At 40.6% G+C, this 24,032-nt stretch overlaps 1 protein-coding gene across 1 annotated transcript in view; it reads right to left on the bottom strand.

The window, feature by feature from the left end:
- Positions 1-24,032, bottom strand: part of CNTNAP5 (contactin associated protein family member 5) — a 275,472-nt gene that overhangs the window by 148,011 nt on the left and 103,429 nt on the right. Inside the window, exon 4 of the mRNA XM_039554726.1 lies at positions 4,753-4,900. Within this exon, the coding sequence (XP_039410660.1) occupies positions 4,753-4,900 (148 nt within the window). The remainder of the gene's footprint in view (positions 1-4,752; positions 4,901-24,032) is intronic.

The following is a 24,032-nucleotide window of genomic DNA, read 5'->3' as shown; positions in this document are numbered from 1 at the left end:
TACTGAAAGAGCATGGGTGCACTGATTCAATGTTACTGCAAAAGCGGCCCTTTTTTCATCTTTTTCTTAAGATCCAAGGCTCCAGCCAGTCTAAATTCACACTTCAGTTCTTGTTCTTAACTCTCCACTAAGCCACAGCATAACAGGATTTTTTGAAGAGCTCTACTACTGACATTTACAGAGTATATCACGAAGGAAAACCTGTTTCTGTAAAGTTCTGCTCCACTAATTATCAGTTGCGAGCACATTGGCCAATAAATAGCCCTGAATGAAACGGAAATATGTCAAATAAATGCTAGCACTGCCAGCCAAAAGTCATTAGTGGCAGTTTGCATGACGACAAATCGTTGGTTCCTGTTAAAAACAGCCACTCCAGAAAACCTGCTTAGTGTTTGCTTAGTGTTTATTTAGTCCATGTATGTCCATAACCCTCTTGCAACAAGAGAACAAGGATCCAAAATGTTTCAAGACTCAGAAAATCTGTAGTAATAACAAACTAAAACACAACATGTGATTTCATTCTGCACTGCCTGCTGGTGTTCTTACACTCCCTGAAGACAGACTTTACTCATTCTGGGCTCTTTCCTACACTGTCCTCATCAACAAGGCTGTTGACAGGCTGGCAGAAGCACGAGAGTACAGAGTTTACTCATGCAGCAATCTGCTCCCTGCAGCAGAGAGGATATACAGCCATACTTAAGAAGACAGTCCTCCCTCCTAGGGATTTTGGGAAAAGGGAACACTTACTTAGCAAAGGTATTCTAAAACAGGAATAACTCTAGGAACAGTTGCCATGTGAGATAGGAACTTTCAGTCTTGCGCTTGCACCAATGAACAGAATCTTTAACTCCTGGCAGAAGGGGAGAGGATGACTCCTGGTCTAAACAGCTGTGTCCCCTGACAAGTCATGGCTTACTGGCTTGAATGACCCTAAAGCTGTGCCCACCTCCCTCTCAGACACACAACCCAAGGGATGAATGTGGATGACCACTTCAGAGGTGACTGTTCTGCCATGCAGCCTTGTCCCTAGCACGAATCTCTGCTTCATTTGGGTAAGCGAACATTTGGGTATTTACTTTGTGCATTCGATTACAAACACTACTGGTCAATGACCATCAGATATTAAGCAGTTCTCTGCAATGAGTTCTTTTCTATCTCATAGGAAGATGAAGAAGAGGATGAAGGAAGGTGGGGAGAAAAAAAAAAGACAGAAAAAAGCATCCAGTAAAAATGTCATTTAATAATAAAGCACAGTATCAGATCATATTTCGTGATGCAAAATATGAGAACTCCGAGTCCTGAACTGCAAATGAAGAATTCTGCTCTCAGAAGACACCCTGTCTCACACCGTATCATTGTTTCTCCTGTGGTATCCCAGCCTGTTAACTGCACATACACCCAATTCTGCTGATGCACTTTGGGCTGTTAACCAGTTATAGAATATGATCAGCATCTTCAATGCAGCCATAAATCTTATCCCATAAAAGCAATTGTGTCAGCAATTTTTTTTTTCTTGTGCTAAGCTAACAAGACTTTTCCCAAATATAAAGATACACTTGTCGCCCCTTGCCACCTCCAGCATCAAAAGCCATTGGTTTGCCATTTGTCTGAGCTTGTCCTCTGCTGCAGCTCTGCTTATCTGCTACAAATACACTGCTGGAGCCACTGCTGCAAAGGGACAGCAAGAGCTTATACACATTTCTGCATGGAACTTTCCACAGAACTCATCATCAATCCTTTTCTGAACAAGAAACATTAATGTACGTTTTCAGATCATCATCTCCTTCCTATTTCAGTACCTATTTTGAGGATACCACGTGAGATCTTTACAGGAATTTCAAATAAATGTAATTCATTTTCATTTAAATACATACTTTCTGAAGAAAGTAAACAATTAGCAGGCTATCTGTGAATTCCATCTCATATGATAGCCTTGGAGTCCTTTATTCATAGGAACTTAGATCTGTATGGGATAGGATCAGGCACACTCATAATCTGAAATAGCTTTACTGTTCAAAACAAGTTTTTATTTTTCCAAAGAAACAATGTCAACCGGCAGCCAAAGAGAGGGTGAAAAAAAAAAGGGAAGAAAGACAAAACGACAGAAGAAGAAAGCTTTTGTTTGACTAGGAGATTTGAGGAATAAACTCATAGCAAATTATTTCTAGCAGAAGCAATAAAGAACAGCAAGTGCCATTCAGTGGCACAGTACCACCACAGGCTAAGTTACCCACTTTGGCATCCAATGCACACAGCAGGGTTCCCTGGTGTGTTTTGTTGCTGTGTCCTGGCAGAGTGTCACCTGGCAGGTGACAAGACCTGATGCCTTCCACATGCCCCCTACTAAAGAGTCATCACTGAAAGCTGCACTTGCAAAAGCTAGCACAGGATTGTGTTCCTGGTGCCTCTTGAGCAGAGAATGCTGCATAGGACAGTCATACTCCAGAAATGAGATAACAGAGCCTTCTGCTGCCACAAGACTGGCACGTTCACCTAAAAACACAGCAGGGAAGCCATAGGTGGCTCTTACAGATGGATTTGTATCAGCTGATGCTGTTTCTACTCCCAGAATCACATCTCTTTCATATACATATAGACACTTGCAAGAAGATGGTGCATATACAATATACTTGTTCTTTTTCTACTTCAGTTTCCTTCCTGGCTTATTCAACAGCCTGTCTCTAGAAACTCAAGCTTTGTAATTTTTTAAAAAAAATTTTCCAGATTATAAATATATTTCTTGTGCTACAACTGAACATGGTGGATGAGTCTGTGTGCTATCAACTTTACAAAATGCAGTTATGTAGGTGTACACCAGCTCAGGATCTGCAGCAGATACTCTGTCAGTATAACACTAAAGATGACATTTTATAAATGAGCAAACATCTTTTGTACAGTGCTGGTTTGTCTGGGTTAGGAGTAGCCAAGACGGTGAAACTATATAAGCACAACTTGTAGACAGGTATTGCTTGGCATGTGCAATTTGCCAGAGAGAAATGTGAATGGCACATTTATATAAATGGAATGAATATTTCAACACCCTGTAAAAGTTTTATGAATCCCTTTATTTCTTTTCTGGCTCGCTTTAATCTTGTTCCTTAATTCCGCACAAGCACTTTTATTTCCTGTAACTGCAGGGTACAGGAAAAAGATGAAGACATAGATGATAGCACAAGGCAACTCAGCCTGCAAGTGACTCTGAAACCTTCTTTGTGTCATAGAAAATACAACCACAGTCTGACATGAAAGCAGTGCTCATGTAGTACATCACATGGACTAGCACCAGAAAAAGAAAAATCAGCCACAAAAGTTTCAATCTTCCCCAAGTTCAAGTTCTTTTTGTTACACATATGTTTGGACTATACTCTTAACTGCAGAGGTTTGGGCATCATTAACAGAAGAAAGCTCTTGAAAACAGATTAGCTGGTTGTTTCAGAGTTATGTCACCAAGGGCAGTTGATTTTGAATTTCAAGTTTCAGTTTACATGTTCACTGATACACCTGGAAAAAGTCTCTTGCCCTAAAGGCTGTGCATCCAGACCAGGCTGTTACAGGTCACTGCACAGTGTCTGTACAGATGGAGGAACAGCACCTAAAAGAAGCTGAACAGATGTGATAGATGTACATCGAAACCGTAAGAATCTTCCTGTGAAACCATGTGAAGCAGTCCCAAGATCCATGTGCAGTGACAAGGCCCCAAAGAGTCCTGTGTCCCTGTTCAGTGGGAACATGTGAATCAAATAGTTTAATAAACATCTCTCTTTCATTTAGCTTAGATAAATTTAAGTAGTCTCCTGAACAGTTTTTATGCTTATTCTGTTACAACCCCTTATCTGTGCTTGGGAGGAACAGATAAGGACCTAAGCTAAATGGGGAGATGTACCAGTATGGTGGTGTCACATGATGGTGACTTGTGCCACACCACGCCAAATTTACTGGTAAAATGCTGTTAATCCCCTGAACTCTCCACAACAAACATCTCTCGTTTCCAGCAGCATCTCAAGTCACAAAAATGAACACAAAGTCACCTGAGAAACAAATATTGGACTCGTATTTCCTGATGAGTGGACTTCCGTTTTCTGCAGTGAGCAGCATCGGTCCTTTTGCCTCACATTCACAGTCTGCCATGGTCATAGGTCATACATCTGCAGCACTACACCAGGATATGTCACCAAAACACCCCAAGCCAGCAGCATTTATAGGCTGCTCCAAAGCCCAAAACACTACAGACTGTATCGTCAAAGACCATCACGTGTTAAGAGTGGCCAAAGAAAGCACTCATGTAAAAGCAGCTAAATCAGCAGACAGGTTCTCTGCACTCTGAAGCTATAAAGTCATCAGCCTCAAATATAACCACAGCTGCAAAATTCACAGCACTTCACAACTAGGTTACTTGCCTTAAACCCAGAAATTAACTGTTTAGGCAAATATAGACCTATAAAGATCCCAATTAGCTTTGTGGCCTCCAGTGAGCAGGAGGTTTTGCAGCATCTGACTGCCTGGCACTCCCAGAAGCAGAAAATTGCTCTGTGGTGGGCTCAGCTCTGAGGAGGCTTCACCAGCTGAACGAGATGGGCAGCACATCCCTGAGCAGAAAGGTAGGAAAAACTACTGAAAGTAATGAAAAAAGTAAACAATGGCAATGTATTTCACATTATATTTTAACTCATAAAACTTTTACTCTTTCCACAGCACTGCCAGCACCAATTAAAAGCTCTTTGACAAAATGTGGGTTAAGATGCAGCCACTTACTGTAAGAGCAGCCGAAGACCTCAACTCTCAGTCCTATCCGCCCACCAACGTTCCACTTGAGAGGGATGAAGCGCAAGAATCGAGCTTTCATGGAGTGCAGCAGCTTGTGGTGAACCACACTGTCAGCATTGCTGTTCCCTGTGAAAACCTGGAAGGACAAAGAGCCTTGCTGAGACATTAAGCAACAAGAGGTGAATGCAGCACTCTGAACAAAGGCTGTGAACTGCCACCCCTCTTCACAATTCTCAATCTCAAAAACTACTAAAAATTATTTAAATTGATTGTCAAGTTTTCTTCTAAGTGCTGCATCTCTTATGAAGGGAAACGAGGGAGACAGCAGCACGCAGAGCACTTCAGCAGAGTGGGGGGATGTATACACAGAGTTACAAAAGCAGGTTGTAGATGGGGATGATACAGAAGATGCTGCACAATTTCTCCCAACCCAGGCCATTCCTGTGCACAATAATACTCCATCAACCCCTAAAATAGTCAGAGTCCCATCAGCACAGTGAAGGATGGGGCTCGATTTAGCCTTTGGTGCATTTATGGAAGTAGGAAAGGATAGACAAAGGCCACTGAAGTTCTCCAAAGCCTGGGAAGAAGAACAGGACCATGTATTTCTAGATACCCAACAGAAAACTCAAGCAAGAAATAGGAAGAGATAAAAGCCTGAGTCAGTACACAGGAGAATCAGCATTTTGACTGTGTTTGCACTCGAGAGAGTTAAAGCATGCAAACAGTAATAATTTAATTTCTTTTCTTACCTATTTGATTAATTGCCTGCAACAGCAAGCCAAAATTAATGGCCCTAGTCAGAATTGTAACTTAACAAGAGGAAATTCTCTCATGGATGAAGAATGACCGAGGGATTTCAAAGACAAACCTTCAGAAAAACATCAAGGCTGTATTCCTGCCTGAAGCATTTTCAATTCATCTTTACACCCTTATCTGTAATATTGGCCCAGGAATATCACAGGCTTTCTGCAATCTTCACAACATTTGAGTAACTCAGCTAGGATTGAAATTTGAAGCTAAAAGTTTTGTAAAACATGAAAACCAAAGAGAGAACACACAAGCACACAATCTCATAGGAGAGCCGTATTTTTAAAAGAGGTCCTGTAAGTATAGTATTTCATCACAAACAATTGTACCAGTTTTAAATGCTTCTGCAGTTAAAAAATTGGCACCATTCGCCTACACAATGCAATTGTGAGCACAAACTGGAATAAGCCCATTAAAGTAGACCTACAATTCATTTCTGTGGTTGAAGGATGTGTTAAAGAGATTAGGGGTTCACTTCTACACAGAATTTTTTCCTCAAATGCAAGCATTCAAATTTTTTTCCAAATGTTATTATGGATGTTGTAAAACCTCAGATTCAGTATATTCTTGTTTTAATCAACTCAGTATTCAACTCATTTCCTATACCTCTAGTTCTGAACTTTTCAAGCACAAGATCGTGTTTTCTACGAGTATAAAGCAACAGTTAACTAACCTCTCACAAATTAAGTTATATTATGTATTTTTTTTTAATGGGGATTCTTGTTGATGTTAATTCAAAGTTAACCAAATACAGAAGTTTACTGCTTTATCCTTCAGATATGTTTTGTGAAGTGGAACAAACAGTACTTCTAGATGTCCTGATCTTACTCATACTGCTTTCCACATAGGAGCCAAGTTCAAATTCCAGCAGAGAGTCTTTCAGAGATTTTTTCCTTATATTTCAAGAGAAAAATCTTGTTCTTCTCAGTAATGAAACTGTTAGTAGAGAGTAAGCCTCACAGTCATAGCTGTGGCAGTCCTCACATTTTTAGTAAGACACTCATGGGTATACAAGATGCATAGATAGAAGTGTAGTTTTCTGTTTGTTTGCTCCAAAGGCTCATGTTCCTGGAGTCCTGTGATTATGCAAAAGCCTCACTTTTCATAACATAAAAAAGAAAGAAGAAAAAGAACAGAGGGGCAACAGAAAGTTTCCAGTCTTCCCAAATGTGAAGAAAAGCTTAAAATGCAGTGACTAGAGTGAAAGTAAGGGTGAAAATTAAGAGACAAAAGACAAAGTACAGCTTAACGCTATGAAACAAGCTGGGGTGTCCAGCATACTTCAGGGACTGCCTGTGCCATCAAGGAGGTGGTTTTGCCAGAGAAATGATTCACAGCTGTACCACACCCATTGGAAGGTGACCTAGCAGCCTACCCACAGGCCCCTCTGCTACACCTCAAGAAAGAGCCAGAATTATCCACATCCAGGCCCCAGATCCACTCACTCCGAACATGATGGGCAACTGTGTAAAAACATCCTTCCCACACTGAAAGAGCCACATTGGTAAAAATAAACTGTTCTGAAGTCCTATACAGCCCTTACAGCACCTTTTTTCTCAAGCTTCTCTAATAAGCAAAGAGCTAATGACACTTTTGGGGAAAGGAAATCCACAGGCATTGCTGTACCCATTGATCTGTGCCTACGAGATGGTTCCGTGTGCAGCTGGCACATCCCTGCTTGCTGCTGCCAGCGGGGCGTCACCGTGTGTGTGCCTTCAGGGTTGCTTTGATTTTCCTTTCCAACTCCCACTGCTATACAAATCACCTTTTGATGCTTTATGGACCACCTGTCCATTGATTGAATAACACCAATTGCCACAGACGGTCACTTGAAAACTTAGATCCACAGCTGACACAGAAAAAATCCATCCATTAAAGAAGATGAAACTGGGATGCAGTACCAGATTTCACAGCCCTGGAGGTTCAGTTATTGATTAACAGTAAACCTATCAGTGAGAATGGCAGAAGTCCTCTTGAGAAACAGCCTCTATTACAACCTGTTGTTGATAAGGATTAATTCCCAGGAACAAAATGACAAACAAGTGCAGAAAACAAAGCACCTGCATTTCCCATGCAACACAGTTGCTCTGGGAGGGAGCACAACACTTCAATCTGGGTCTTTTAAGAAGCCCTGTAAACACAACAGACGGATGATTTACCTGGGAAATTCTGCCTCTGGCATTCTATGGGGCTTATAAATCAAAGAGCTCCATTAGTGCCAAATTTTGCCACCAGCTTCTTGAAGGCAAAAGCTTTTCCCCAGTGCCAGCGGCCACAAGGTTAACAGCTGGCCAGGGCTGCCCCTCAGACCAAGCTTGTTTCACAGTGCCTGGCTGCACGGTGCTCTGCTGTGACACAGACCACGGCAACACAGTAATATTTTATGAGGCTTTTTTTATGAGCCAGCAAAGGCAGGTCCCACTGGCATGAAAAGGTGAGGGGAGAGCAGCTGCAGTGGTTTGGAGCAGGGTCCGACCGGCTCAGTGCTGCCTCTTGGGCCGCAGCTGTCAGCATGTAGGGAAGAATGGCAATGAGACAAGCGTGTACAACACTCTTCCCAATGCTCAGCTCACCTAGTTCATGGAAGGCAGTGAAATAGGACAAAATGGAATTCCAGTTTAAATGAAAAAGAAAATTTTGAAAAGAAGCTTAAATCTCAAAACCGCTGCTGTTGCCTGAAATTTGCATGGATGACTCCCTCAGGAAAAACAATGATTTAACTAAATGGGCTATTTTTACAACTCTCCCATTCAGAGGGATCCCAAAAGCTTTTCAAGGGCAGTTCAGGAAAATGTCACACAACTGTGGTGAAATATGACAATTGTTTGATAACCCTGCAGATACACCTTTGTTTCTTTACCTCATGCATTAATTCAGACCTATGCCAGATCATACCAGTGAGATTTGATGAGCTTTAGATCCTCCTTTGGCCAAACTTAGACTGATCTCCACCTCCCAACAGACGAGTGGAAACTGGGTGCAAGTGTCTGCTCATGAAAGACTAATAAATTCAAAAGAGAAGATCAGATGCAGGACTTTATCTCAGCCTCCCCCCCCGCGTGAACCCTCTGCACACCAAATGTCAACTTATTTACAGACCTGCAGAAGGTGGTTCCCATAATGGCTCTGCTAAATACATTCTGCTCTCCCACTTTGTAAGGCGGGTAATGGGATGGGTTCCAAATGAGTATCCAAGCAGCACCATTGCCACAATCCTCAGCCCTGAACGGTGACCAGGCAGACCTGAGGTTAACTACCTTCTAGGGGAGGTATTTTAAGACATTGAAAACTCTCATTTCTGCCAAAGTAACTCTGATGAGCTGAACTGAGGGGAAAAAAATAATCTGATTATAAATGTGCAGAGGGCATACAACACAGATGTTCGCAATTTACAACATTTCAACCTTCACTAAAAGAAATAAAAGCACAGAAAAGAGCACTCCACCTTCAAATCTCACCCGTGACATCACAGTGTGCTGCCTCCAGTGCCTGAAGAAAAAGGACAAGAGGGCACTTAATTCAAGCTATCCAGAGCTTAGTGAAGGAACCAAAGGGAGACAAAAAGCAGCTAAGCCTGTCATAAATCCCAAAACTGCAGTACTTATGAGTAAAATTGTGTCATTCTCCCCTTTAAACTTCCTTAGCTGGATGAGAAAGATCATGAGCTAGGAGTTTGCGCTGTGATACAGAACATACTTCCTGGTGAATGACTCCCAAGTACTTGAGTGTACATGCACTTTAAAAAAAGCATGACTTTTCAATGAAGAAACAACATGAAAATCTGAAATAGGAAGGAGAAGGCATTGCCTAGCTTTTCACATTTTTCAGGCTGAAACAAACTCTGACTTTTATCTTCTCCAAAGGCAATGGGATTTCAGTTGTGCTGAAGTTCGTGTTACCCAGAATGCAACTCAGTGGGGCTACTGGGTGTGGGTATTAAATCCAGGTTTTGAGGAAGCCAGTGACAAAAACCAAGTTATGGCAGGGGTCCTATGTCTCTGCTTATACGTGTGGAAATAGACCAAGGGCCACCATGACAAGGACACAATGCTGCCATAAACACACCATATGGAAACTCAGCAGCCTCTGATTTTAATGGGTTTCTTTTCACAGAAAAATTATACTGCATCAGTGCTTGCTAGCTGCACCTTAGGCCTGGACAGGTTTGTGGTTACTTTCTGTAACAATGAAAATTAAGAAATACATTTAGTTTCTGCTGCAAATCGAAAGTAACTGTCAGTTCAGGCAATTCTGGAAACTCGCCCCTTTCACCTCAGCTCAGCCCTAAAAAACAAAACCATACAAAAACTAAAATATAATTTCAAAGTCTAAATGTTTGGGGTTTTTTCACATTTTACTATTTCTGCATCCTGTGAATGCTAACGGTGAAAAATGTTGCTTTGCTTATGTAATGGAAAAAGTCCTGCCTAACACAGCAAGGCAGAACTGTTAATACCTTGTCACAAACACAGTGAAATGGCTTTGCTGTCATCTCCCTCGCCCTGTGCCCAGACTGGGAGCTGCTAAAAGCTCCTCCTCATTTGGAGGGTGAGTTCAGTGCAGCTGCCCAGCTCAGGAGTTCATGGCAGGATCTGGCCCCTGGGAGTTGTTCTCTTTCAGCATGTGGCCTTAAAAAATTATTTTGCTGTTAGAGGGGGCCAGACCATGGCGAGAAGGAAAGGATGACAAGGAGGACCGCTTAGGTCCTTTAAGAGCTGAAGTTTAGAGCTCTGTTTTCAATACCGGACAGCTACATTTGGCACATGGATGGCAAACCTAAGTATTCTGTTTTCCCACCTCTTTTTCTCAAGAGGCAAGTTACATTTTCTTTCAGTATTCTTTCAAACCATCTGTAGAAATGAAGTACATTTACTTGGAGGAACTTGCCTGCTTAGGAGAGTCAATGGGAGCTTTTTCCACCAATTTAAGCAGGTTTCAGCCTGAGCCCAAGAAGAAACAGCTGTCAGCTTGGTCCAGGGACCAAAAGCTGGAGGGCAGGTTGTGTCCACTTAGCACATCAGTAACCTCTGAGCATCTCTTTCCACTTTATGTCTCTTTCCTTTAAATACACCATGGTCTTCATGATAAAAGGTAACCAGTTATTTCTGGTTAACCACCTTCTGAGCTGATTTGCCTGTTTCCAGACTCATGCTTCAGCTTCCAGCTTGAAGTCTAAACCCCATCCTACCTTCATAGAGAGAAGCCTCCTTTCTGCTTATGTTTCTTCTTTCTCAACAGCAGCTATATTTTTCCCTGTGAAACACCCATCCTTGACAAGAACCTCAGAAATAATACCCCCTGGCACACTGTCAGACAACAACCTCAGAAACAATATCCCCTGGCACATTGTCAGAGCTGCTATTAGGGAGGAGCAGGAGGGAAAAGAATACAAGAGGCACCTGTCAAAATTATCCTCCCATAACATATTATCTGAGCAAGTGACAGCTTTCCATCTCATCACTCCACGCCCTAATGGAAAAAAAAAAAAAAAATCATCTACAAAGAGGTAGTTAAACTTCCCTATACAGCAAAGATTAAAATGACTGGCTGCAGTGATCAAGCAGGAGTCCTACTGGGACTGCATTACACTTGTTACTTACTGAGGGGCTGACTGCTGAGCATTATTTAGACACCTCTGAGCTACTGGCAGTTTCTGCACAAGCAGGGCAGTCCAGGGGAGAGGAGATGCAGTAATGTGTCAGGGTCCATACTAATTCATCACTTCCCTAAATGATCTGCTCAAGTGAGAAGGTTATTTGCTGCTAATCCACCCCATTACACTGCGTGCATACCTTTCTGTCTGGTTAGTTACTTTCCAAATACAGGAACAAATGCTGTTAACAACATCATTAACATCAGATAGATGACTGCCCAAAGTAAACTACATTTATATTAAGGATGCTGCTTATTATCCTTCTGCTGACAGGTAGTAGAACTAATCACAGATTTTTCAATAAAATCCACCATTTTTACATCATCAAAATATTTTGCAAGCAAGCAAAAGCATTTAAAAAATTTTAAATAATAGCCATTAAGATGATCTATATAATATTATTTTCTAAATAGGTCTGCATCAAAATAAAAAACGTGTATAATGATGGTGACATTAGCAACATGAGGTTTCTTGGGTCCCTTAAGGACAGTGAAACATTTCTATTTATACCAAAGAAAATGAAACAAAATATTGGAGAACTTCTTAACCCTTTGCACATTTTTTTCCCCATTCTGATTCACCCCTAGAAAATTCTAATTTATTCTCTGGCTATGTTCAGCAGCACCTTTCTGTACTGAAATGGACAGTTTCATCTTTAAACAGTTCAAATTAGTGTCAATCTGTTTCCAGAGTCTGCCAGACTGTACCTTGGCAAAGTCTGAGACACTGTATCCACCAGAGACCTTTCCCAATAGGCATCTTGGGTAAAGTGATCTCTTTTGAAGAAAAACAAATTTACCAAATGGATAATACATGAGCTACATCACTTGACTTCAGGATGGAAAATGGTCTCTGTCTTCTTCCATTTCCTCATAGAGATGTAGCCCAAGTGCCTGATCCAATCTGTAGTTGGGCAGGTTGCCCTTCTTCTTCCCAGCAATGAACCAAGTGCAATTTCCTTACCCTACTGAGACACTCTTTGCATACATATGTGAAGTTGCACCTCGCATAATTGCATTCCATTGATGGAGAATGGATCCCTATCCTTAGATTTTAGAATCAGCTTTGTCTTGGGAGCACCTGGAGGTGAAGCTGTTATCGCTGTTAATATTATCACTGCTACATAAATAAAGAATAATAGAAGCAAGAAGCAGCAAAATTAAACCTGTAAATTACAAGTCTAAGCTAAAAGTCGGCAGCTAATTCCTGCTTCTGTTCAGCCTCCTGTACTTTATCTTAAAGGCAATCCTACATAAAGGTAGTATTTTAAACTAAATCACAACAAGGATAAATATTTCTCTAGTACCTTGACTAGATTAACCCTAGCCAACAGACTGAAACTGCTCTTCTGCTGCCAACACTAATCATAGATTTCAGCTGTTCTGCATAAATCTCATAGAGACCTTCATGCTTTACATTAAATTAGTGGGATTAACAATGCAGTGAATGTGTTTATGTCTGGCAGTGCTGGGGAACTCTGGGAACCTTCCCTGTGTTTAGCCTCATCAAAGTACATTTAAATAGCTAGTGCTGTACACTCAGTGTCTCTCTGGTTGTAATTTGCCAGACGGATCCAGCAAGATGACACCAGAGAGGTGTTAGTTATTCCATGCAACAGTGACCTCAGATGAATACCGTGCTTCATTATCTTAGGATATTTCACTGTTATAGTTTGATAGCATTTTCATTTGGATCAGATCCCTGTGGAAGGAGGAAGATAGGTAGGCTTGATTTTCTCCAGTGTTCTATAATGCACTGAAATGCAGGTGCCTACACACATTTTTTGTTATGCCCTCCTCCCCCCAGCCCCATAGCAACTTCCATAAGGAAGAAAAGACAGGTTATCGTTGTAGGCAACTCCTTTCTGAGAACAGAGGGTTCAGTACTCTGGACAGATCCTCTTCTTACCAAAGTCTGCTGCCTCCCTGGGGCCTGGGTTAAGGACATCACCAGGAAAATTCCCAGCCTGGTACAGCCCTCAGATTAGTACCCATTACTGCTCTTCCATGTGGGTGGCAATGAAGCCACAATCTCACCCTTCAGAGCAGTGAAACCATGCTCATGCACATCAGCCATAGTCTTGGCCTAGTGAGTTACACAGTCTTGTCTCTACCACAGGAGGGCTAAACTTAATTGACAAATCTTCCTCCTAGAAAACCATTACTGTAATGCTTGCAGCATCCCACATTTGAGTCTTGTCATTCCACTTTCACACTGAGGTCCATCACTGAACCACATTAAATTAATCTTGAGGACACTAAAGCAACTTAAAGAAACCACATCTCTTCCTCCTGCAATAGGGTAAGATTAGCTTTTGCAGCATCTTGGCAGGCGGACATGCAATGTCTTCCAAATGCATGTCTGCCCATTACGTTTTGACCACACATTTCATTACACCAACCACACCAAACAATCCTCAGCAGTAGGCTCTGAAGATCATGATGTTCTCTAAAATACAGCACAAAAAAAAAAGTAACTTTCTGTTAGTGATCCAAGAAGGAGGCCTGAAATTCTGACTCTGAGGTGTAATTTTTGCTGGCATACAAATAATACTTGTTACTGTTGTTATGGTAGGACATACGGCGTCGTGACACACTTGGCAGGTCCAAGATGACATCAGACCATCAATAAAAACTGTTCTATTACTTTTATTTTAGAAATTAGAAGAATATGGGAACTTTTCAGCGAGTTTGAAATGCCAGCGCTTGTAAAAACATATTTTGAAATGAGCATTACCCCCATGTGGATGAACGCAAGGGAAGGAACAAGAAGTTTCTTGCAACAAGAAGAGTTTCTATGCAAGAGATGTTTCTGTAAATGTGCAAACTGGGATGCATTATGCTGGACTGTCCCTAGGACCTTCAATAACAGTTTCATTCTTGTCCTTTCCCCAAGGAGGATCATCCTACAGAGTCTGTGTCTTTGCATCCTCTAACAGCAAGATATGTGATGCTGATTTACACAGCAAGATCACCAGTTTTTAAGCAGTCGTAATGGATAACCCATAGGAAGGCAAACAAAGACTGCAAGTTGTCATCCTCTGCTGTACACCTCCATTTAAGAAAGGAACAACAAATAATGAGGTATGGAAATACTCCTCAACCTTACATGCCATGGCACTAGGTTCAGGAGCCTCCCATGCCATTTTAGAAATGTAAGCATATTAAGAAAATGAATTCATTTCTGTATAGACCTGCAGCCCAGTATTTACTTCAACAGATACTTTTTTTTTTTAAAAGAAATCAAATCAGAGTAACAGCTTCAGTGAAGGGAAATTGCTTAAATGAAGGGAAAAGTAGAATTATATTTTAAAATGCCATGTCAATAATTTCAATAAAATGCCTCAATACAAATTAAGAGGCATTATAATTAATTTACTCTGCACTGGTGCGGCCTCAACCTTGAGTCCCATGTGCCATTTTGGGTGCCACAGCATGAAGATATTAAGCTGCTAGAGAGTATCCAAAGGAGGGCCACGAGGATGGTGAAGGGTCTGGACAGGAAGCCATGTGAGGAGTGGCTGAGGTCCCTTGGTCTGATCAGCCTGGAGAAGAGGAGACTGAGGGGAGACCTCACTGCAGTTACAACTTGCTCATGAGGGGAAGAGGAGGGGCAGCACTGATCCCTGCTCTGTGGTCACAGTGACAGGACCCAAGGGAACAGCGTGAAGCTGGGTCAGGGGAGGTTTAGGCTGGATATCAGGAAAAAGTTTTTACCTAGAGGATGGTTGAGCACTGGAAAAGGCTCCCCAGGGAAGTGGTCACAGCACCAGCCTGACAGAGTTCAAGAAGCATTTGGACAATGCTCTCAGGCACACGGTGTGACTCATGGGGTGTCCTGTGAAGGGCCTTAAGTGGGACTCGGTGATCCTGATGGGTCCTTCTTACTCAGCATATTCTATGAGTCTATAAATTGAACAGTCTGCTTTTTCAGAGACCTTTCTTACCACTCCTTTTGTAAGTTGTCCTTTTTCCTTTCACTTCCATAGTTTTTCCCTAAATCATAGCTAGGTAAACACTAAAAACTAGAAATCTTGGAAGCCTCTCCAATGGTATCAGTATTTCCCATTGAAGTATGGCAAAAGATGTGGGAGTTGCGGAGAGGGGGAAGTATGGGAAAAGAGGAGGGAGTTGAGGAGAGAGGAAATCAATAGCTCCTTAACAAGCCCTTCTCCTCAGGTGTGAAATCTAGCACACAGGGCTCTTTTATTCTTTTTATCTCCTGATCATAGGTGAAAGAAAGGATCAGTGAATAGGATCCATGAAAGAGCTCGCCTTTAGAACAAGAAATAAGAACACCTAACATTTTTTGCAAATATTAAGATGAAGGCATTGTGTTTAAGGTGTTTTTATCCTGAAAGCAGTATGAGTAGCTACCCCTTGAAAAGTAACAAAGAAGGGAAGAAAGAAGCAAGTGTTTTCAGGCAATGCAACCCACAGAGTGGAAAATTAACCTATTACAGGATTTCCTTTCAAACCTTTTGCACACATCGAGGCCTGAATAATAAGCTGGGCTAGGATGTATGTTCACAGCTCAGTCTTCAGAGATGAACTTGTTCTCTAACTAACAGAAGATAACTCTGTAAATATACAAATTTAACTTCTAATAAAGAAGGACACTGAAATTCCCTCAAGTGCTTCTGCAGCAATGCTACAGTCTCATGCACATTTGAACTCACCAAGTTTCTGCAGCAGAGCATTAATGAACACCTCAACCACCATCCATCTGGAGAACACACAACTTTGACAGCAGTTCTTTAAAACACCACTAAATCAACACATTATGACTAAAGGAAAATGCAGCAATTCTGCAGGCTCCCAGATTGTTTATTATATGGTATCCTTGGAGAGTCAGATTAGCATTTTCAAAAAGTCCAATTTCTCCCCATACTGGTATTCATGTGCCTTGCTGAGGAATGAATTGTGCCAAAATCCATACTCTTGATTACAGGAGAGAAATGGACAAAATGCACTCATTTTAACCAGCAAAGCACAGCCTCGGGATATTTAGGCCAAGCCTGTCAACACAGGTCTCTATGGTTATGTCAAAGGCACATGTGCTCACTCTGGAAGTGTAACTAACCTGGGTTATGCCTTGTGTGTTCAAAAATACATCCCAGCAGACATACAAGTGGAAAGCAGCTACATGGAGGAGGCAGTAAAGGGTACAAAGTTTGTAAGGACGGAGTGGGAAACACTGGTAAAAAGAAGGGTGCTATGTTTAAAAGAAAGGTTAGAAGCCAATAGGGACAGTGAATTACTACTGACCACCCTAACATCAATATGGATTGAAATTCTTCCACATTAGTCTGACAGGTCTGGGTTATCAAACACATGACCATGTGATGTCATTTCACTCAATGGTAGATAAGGCATTAATAAGAGATCCAAAAGACTAGAGAAAACAGAGAGAAGCCTTTTTCAGCTTTGAATAGAGTGAAACTGTCAGATCATCTTAAACTTCAAATTTTAGAAATCAGAAATGCGTAATTGCTGGGGTTGGTAAGCAAGGTATCCACACACAGAAATAATGTGTTCTTTAGACTTAACCAGCACTCAGGATGAAAACACTGCTATTGAGGAGCTTCTCTGCAAAACTGGCCACACAAAACTGTAATCCAACACACAAATGCAGAACTACACACATACACACAAAGTATTATTTTAAAGCAGAGATTAACTTCAAAAAACAAAATACATAAAACCTAGGATTTGTTAGTTAGAAATTAAAAGTAACAACAGGATAAGTATTTTAAAGTCATCCTATTGGAGATTTAAAATAGATCAAAACCACTTATGCTGAAAACAAATTTCTTTAAAATGAAAGAAGTAAAAACCATCTGGTAAAATCAGAGACTGAGAAGCTATTTTAAGTAGGAAGACTTTCCTCTAAAGAAGAAGTCACAATTAAAGGATAAAAATGGAAATTGGGATCAGCTCTGTAAGTACAGAATACCAGCATAACACAGAATTTAAAAATTTTTAGAGCATTTGATACAAGGCGTAAAAAACCAGCAATAAATACCCCTATGAACATATGATAGGAAAAAAAGCCCAACTAATAAAAATGCTACAAGACAGCCTTGAAGAAGACAAGGCCATAACTGAGATGGTGAATCAATTCTTTTCATCAGAGCAGAGTGTAGGATACAGCTTAGGGTATTTCCAACTCTAGGCTCTTTTTCCATTATGGGCGAGAAAATTATTTTAAATTGAAGTACTGAATTAGCATATAAAATAAAGAGAGAAAATCCACTAAGCTCAATTAATATTCTTCCACAATTCAGAAATTCAATATAAAATTGCTCAACTACTAGCCATGATAGCTATCCTATCAAGGAAATTTACTTCATTAGCAGAGAAACAGAAGGTGGCAAATGCAGGGGCACATTTTAAGAGGCTTTAAGACAGACCATGGTACCCACAGACAAATAAATCCATAAATTAGTAGAAATTATTTTAAAAATCAGAATAAACAAACAAGCAGATCCTTATATAATGATTAAAAGACATCTTGTTTGTTAAGAGGGAATACAGACCTTAAAATTTTATTATTAGCCTTCAAAGGAAATCAGTTTATGGATTAATAATGACGCTATAATTTATACCATGCACTTGCATTTCCATCAACTTTTGTTGAAAACCACTGAAAGAAAAAAGAAAAACCAAACCAAGCTCATATATGACAAAAGAAAATGTGCATTTATGGGAATCTAGTCTGTTCTATGCTATTTCTGGCTTCCTAAATGTCATACCGAAGAAAACATGGAGCACAGAGAACTAACACAACTTTGTGATAACACAAAAGTTGTTGGCTTGTCAAAATAAAGACTGACAGAAAAGTTGCACGAGGATCTGATGATATGGAATGATCAGGCAGTAAAATGGAAAATAAAGAGGATCAGCAAATATAAAGCACCACACCACACAGATAAAATCATCCTCACCACACACCCACTCTGAAATACATTGGAAATCTGCTGCTGTCATTCAGGAATCTTGAAGCCTGGTAAACTGCTGGATGCAGACATCAGTTCTGGACTCAAAAGGGCCAAAAACCCAAAGAAGTTATTAGGAATTGGAAGAAAAAAAAAAAAACAACCAGCTGTCCAAAAAGTATCAAAATTACTTCATCTATTAACAGTTAATGTGACCCCAACTTGAAAACTGGGAAGCTTTTGTCTCTCCATTTGACAAATGTATAGTTGAACTAAAAAAAATAAATACAGAAAACAGCCACAAAGTAGGCCAATGGTACAAAATATCTTCAGAATGTTGAAAGATTAAACACATTGGGGTTTTTTTAGCTTGAAAATTGATGTCTGAAGTACAATACAACACGGAGTTATAAAATAATGAATAACAGACATAGCAGGAGATTGGGGAATTATTATTCATGTTTACTAGAACATGAAAGCCAAACACCCAACATAATTTTCAGAAAACTTGTGGACCCAGCAGCTTTTGTTTTGCTAGGGATTTCTAGACGTGTTCTCTAGTCAGATTTCTAGGTCTGTCTATATGAAATGTCAAATCTATCGCTAAGTTGTACTGATCTCTTCACCAACCCTCTAAAGAAAAAACAAAACCTCAGAAACCACAAAACTAATAAAACACATAAGCTGTTAGATAAAGGGGTATATTGAGATTCAGAATTATTCAGTGTCTCAGAGCATATACTGACAGAAGAGTTGAAAAACATCTATTCCTTTTCCCCCAGAGAAACATATTAAAGAAATTTCTTATTTGAAGCTGGTGACATTTCATAGGAAACTGTGAATAAAAAAACCCCAAAAACACCACGACAAAAAGCCAACTAATTTTATTTGTGAACTATTTATTCATCGGCTTATTTTCCAATAACTATACTGAACAGAAGAAATCTGAAAAACAATAAAAATCTAATTTAATTTCAAAGTTTCTCTTTGAAAAATGTGACCAAAAATGATCCTTTTCCTTGAACAACAAAACACAGTACTGACACAGGTAGTTTTTCAAAGTGAAAATTTATCCATAAATTGACTAGTCAGAAGCAGGGATCGTAACTGCAAAGTTATTTGGAAATCAAACACAGACCTGGAATCATGGTCCATCAGTTTCCTTCCCCTCCCTCCTAGCTGCCCATCCTTACAAACTCTATCGCACTTAGGAAAATTCAGAACTACATGGGCATCCACACTACTGAAAAAAAATGAATGTTAGTGCTTTGTTTTAATGACATCATAATTTCTCAGAATATATACTTTAAACAGACATTTCTGCCTCAAATCCATTCAGAATTAAAGAATTGAAGATTATTACTTGAACATTTTCATACAGCTCTTACCAAAAAAATCTTCATCTTTGGGCTGGATGTACCTTGCAGGTGCCCCTGCTGGGGGTGAGGGTGGGGGGGATTCACCAGAAAGCTGCCTGCAACCTCAGCAGACCAAATTTGCCCAGTTGGCCCAGTTTCCAGCAGCATTTTATGCCTGCCAATGTGCACCAAACTCAGTCGTGAGTGTCTCAGCTCCCCCATCTCTGGAATACTTTAATTATGCAAGCACCCAGACAGCTCTTCCTCCAATACCCACCCCATGTTCCTATGCTGGGACAAACCCAAAACCCTCCAACTGCCCATCAGGGAGAGAAGAAAGGGAGAGGGGGTGTGGGGGATGCATGAAGACTCATCCATTGTCACCATCATTTTGACTAAATTGATGCTACAAAAGCAGCACCTTTCTTTAATAAATCTAATTTATGCCATTGTTCTGCCATGGCTTAGACAAGTTCAGCTGCACCCCAGCAAGGATGATCACTCATTTATCTTCCGAGTCTCCAAGATGTAGGGCTTTATCACAGCCACCAGGAACTACCACACTTGGCAGCTCTCGGGGATTTGCTGACTATCTCCAAGGTTCTCAATCAGTATTGCCAGCTCCAAATCCAAACAGATGGAGATGGACAAAGTGGGGAAACACTCCACCTTCTGGGCCTTCCAGCTACACTACCAGCCTCCCCTACCCAGTGGAGAGCAGCTGGCAGAAATCAGGAGGGCCAGGACAGACTCCTAATGCTCACAAGAGCTCCCATTACCTACTAAAGAAAACAGAACTGAACATTTGAAACAGATGAACTCTTCTTTCTTTTTGTGCCTCAAAGGTAGATAGAAAAGACATGGTCTATTTCTAAGGTCACCCTAAGTGTTATTTTTCACCACAGTTGGGCCAAAAGTCACAAACTCTGCCCTTCCTGACCATAACAACCCAAAGTACAATCAGATCACCCCAAATACAAACTTCTTCAAACACCTTCCTGGGCTGCAAAGGGCAAGTTCCATGGCTGGTGCTTAGGACAATGTGTGAGTTGATCTGTGCCCCACTCTACACAAAGGAAACAATGGCACAGAGCCAGGAAAACCTACTTGGGAGCTCTGACAATTAGAGAAAATTAAATTGGACTTGAAAGGTTTTGGACCCCATTGGTAACAAATGTTACAAACTAACCTAACCTGTGCTGGAGATCCCATTAATTACGTATTTATGTATTAATTTCTCTTTCAATGAGCTTTATCAAGCCATTCCCATCCCAAACTACCATAAAACTGAGAGATTGGTGTCCCCCTAGACAAAGAGAAAAGGCTTTGCCAGCTGAGTTGGAGGTCTCTTTAAAGGAGAGACAGTACCACTTGATAGCTTTGCTCTGTCATGATTTGTTACAAAATCATAACCTCAAATCAAGGATCCACCAGGAACTTAGCAAACCATCTTAATTTATCACTTGCACAATGAACCATTCCTAACTGGATTGCAGGGGGGTTGAGCAATCAATCTTCTTAATTGCCTTCACTCAATTAAAAAAGATTTCTGTTATTTCAAGCAGGAATGTTTGGTTTTGTTTGTTTTTTAACTCAGAAGTAAAATGTTTTATTTACGTAAAACACCCTAAAAAACTCAGTCTTCTGTTGAATAAATCCTGCATTTGTAAACACAAAAATAAAATCCATGCCCACATAATGGAACAGGATTGAGAGGTGAAAAAACCGAAGAAAAAAGACAAGGCAATGAGAATGTTTAAAACTGGGACTAAGTCTTTTAACTCATATGATTTCATGTCTAGAGGGATTTTTTATGACCCTGTCTTCATTTCCACAACTTTGTTTGGCTAGCATACACTCACCCTGCAGATGTGTAAGCAAAGGGCTCTCCACGTTGGCCCAGGAAACTGGAAAGGGCTGTAGCATGACCTGTGTTTATTTGTTATGCTGATGCTATAGTGGCTCTCAAATAGCCACTTGGACTCCTGCAAAAGACTAACTGCAATATAAACAAATCCAGATGGCTTTGTTTTGACATATGCAGAATCTTGAATCTGCCATCGGACTGATGTGAGAAATCTCTAGCTTTCCACCATCCAATTAAATAAAAATAGCCTATTTTTACTGCTCAGGCAGATGAGCACACAGCACTCACCAGGGTAATATCAGGGCATTTTAAACTCTCTCCAAAGATCTGGAAATCCTAAATGTACGAATTTTTGTATCCCCTTTCTGGGAGTGCACCTAAGCCCTAGTGTTGAAAGACCCATAGCAATTTGGTTAATTGACATTACATCCTATTTCTCCTTTCTTCTAATCTGGCATAAAAATCATCTGGCCCCAGAAGGAGTTAATAATACAACACTACAAAGTGCTTTGTGTCTGTAATAATATATTTCCTCAATGCATCATGGGAAGAATGTGTTTAACTGAATTATGTAAGTGGAAAGGTTCTGTGTTTTTTTTGATTTTCAGCCTTTCAAGTTTTTTCTCTTTGCTTGTGCTTGTTCATTTTAAATATTAAATGCAGGAAACAGACTAAAACAAGAAAAAAATGAAATAGGGAAACAATAACGTAAATGCATTAAATGCATTACTAACTGCCCCACTATGAACTCATCACAACATTATTAATGTCAACTTGGAAATATGAGCTTTTTTTCCCCCTTTTCCGGGGGTGAGTGGGCATGTGTGGGAAGTGATGTATAGCTGTCATTGAAGCTCCTAAATTCCTAGCTGTAAAAACTTATGTAACCTACACTGAGGAGTGAAAAACCTCTGCTGAGGAGTAAAAGTCTGCCCCACTGACTACGTGTAATGCTATTTTAGGTCACTGAAAATTGTGCCCATTGGACTCTCTCTGGTGACTGTAGCATTACCCAGGGCTAGAAAAGCCATTTCAGATGTGCGTGCAGCAACCACTGCCAAGGCTTTTCATGCATCTACTGCACCACTGACTTGTCTCAGTCATGTTGAGCCAACATTCCCCACCAGCCCTTCACAGAGGCTCTACCAGTCCTTGGCTTTCTGCCTGCTTGCCACAGGAGGTTCCTGCAAACATTTTCAATCCAAATCTTGTATTTGCAAAGCAAGATGGGTTGAGAAGGAGTGAAGGACACTGTTCAGCAGCAGTGGTTAATACAGTGCTAGGAATGCACAAAGCCAGCTCACCTCTCAAGGTTGATGCTGATCTGGACACCAGTTCTCACAAACCCACACTACAGCTGCTGAAATACGTACCACCTTCTGAGAACATGATTAAGGAATGTCACTAAAATGATTCTCAGCAATACATTCTTTCATCACTGAAATTCTGCTCATTTCACTGGGACACACTTTAATCTACACTTGAATTTTGGTTTCCCAGAATGACAGAATGGTTTGGGTTGGAGTGGACCTTAAAGACTACCTAGTTCCAACCCCACAGCCATGGGCAGGGACACATTCCACTAAACCACTTTACTCAGAGGCCCATCCAGCCTGGTCTTGTCTTGGCATTGCTGCAAACAGAAGACAATGCATATTGCTGTTATCACAATTCCTGTGTATATACATGCAAAATGAAAACTGGTGTCACTTGCATCTAAACCCTTTTGCCTTCCACTTCATGATTCAGAATTGTATTTCTCCAATCACAATCATTATGTTTTGGGTGGATGGGTTGTTAAATTAATACGCAATTTAAGAAATGATACTGTAGCAAAGAAGCTTCCAACTAAAACAATTTACACTGCAGATAACAAAGATGCTCTTGCAGTCTATTTTTAGAAAAGAAGCAATACTGCTGCAACTGCCTTTAGTGGTGAATAGCTGTATTAAAAGGCACTCAGGTAGGTTGAGGGGATGGACAGCAAACATTTTAAAAAAATGGGACAGCTGCAACTCTTCAATGTGCAGAAATGCAGACATATAGTAGGAGTTTTTCCACAAGTCTTTTACCCTCCGTTGTTCCTTGAAATAGTGTACAAGAAAATGTATCTAATACATTGCAGTAATATGACACCTTACACTGAACAGCACCTAAGACTCTTTCAGGCTACAACCTGGCACTAAAATTTCCAACATAGCAGTGTGCTCATTCCACCTATCCCAAAAACTTCCTGCTTCCTGGTATCTATGATTTTACATCTGGAGTCTCAATTTCTTGTGCTTCAGTGCTTGTGTATCTTACAGTAACTCTGTTTTGTCCTTAACGACTTGCCAAGTCTGCATAATACTCAGCAATGAATATGAAAATATGAATTAGATTTAACATTATTAGGGATAGTCAGGAAATCACATTTCCTCTCACAAGTGATCTCCACTAACAGCCCAGCCTGTTCTGTACACATCCTGAGGTACCCACAGAAATTATATCCCTTATATGCCATTGAACTACTTCTCATTCTGACACTACAATCACTCAGCTCCAGCTCATCCCACCCGTGCAGCAGGAGGGCTAATTCAGCATTCCTGTGTAGTGTACTTCCAAATGAATGCCACGAAGTGACAGGCTTAGCTGTTGCATCCC

Source organism: Corvus cornix, chromosome 7 (genome assembly GCF_000738735.6).
Source record: "Corvus cornix cornix isolate S_Up_H32 chromosome 7, ASM73873v5, whole genome shotgun sequence".
Classification (NCBI taxonomy): Eukaryota; Metazoa; Chordata; class Aves; order Passeriformes; family Corvidae; genus Corvus; species Corvus cornix.
This window is presented reverse-complemented; position numbering and strand designations above follow the sequence as displayed.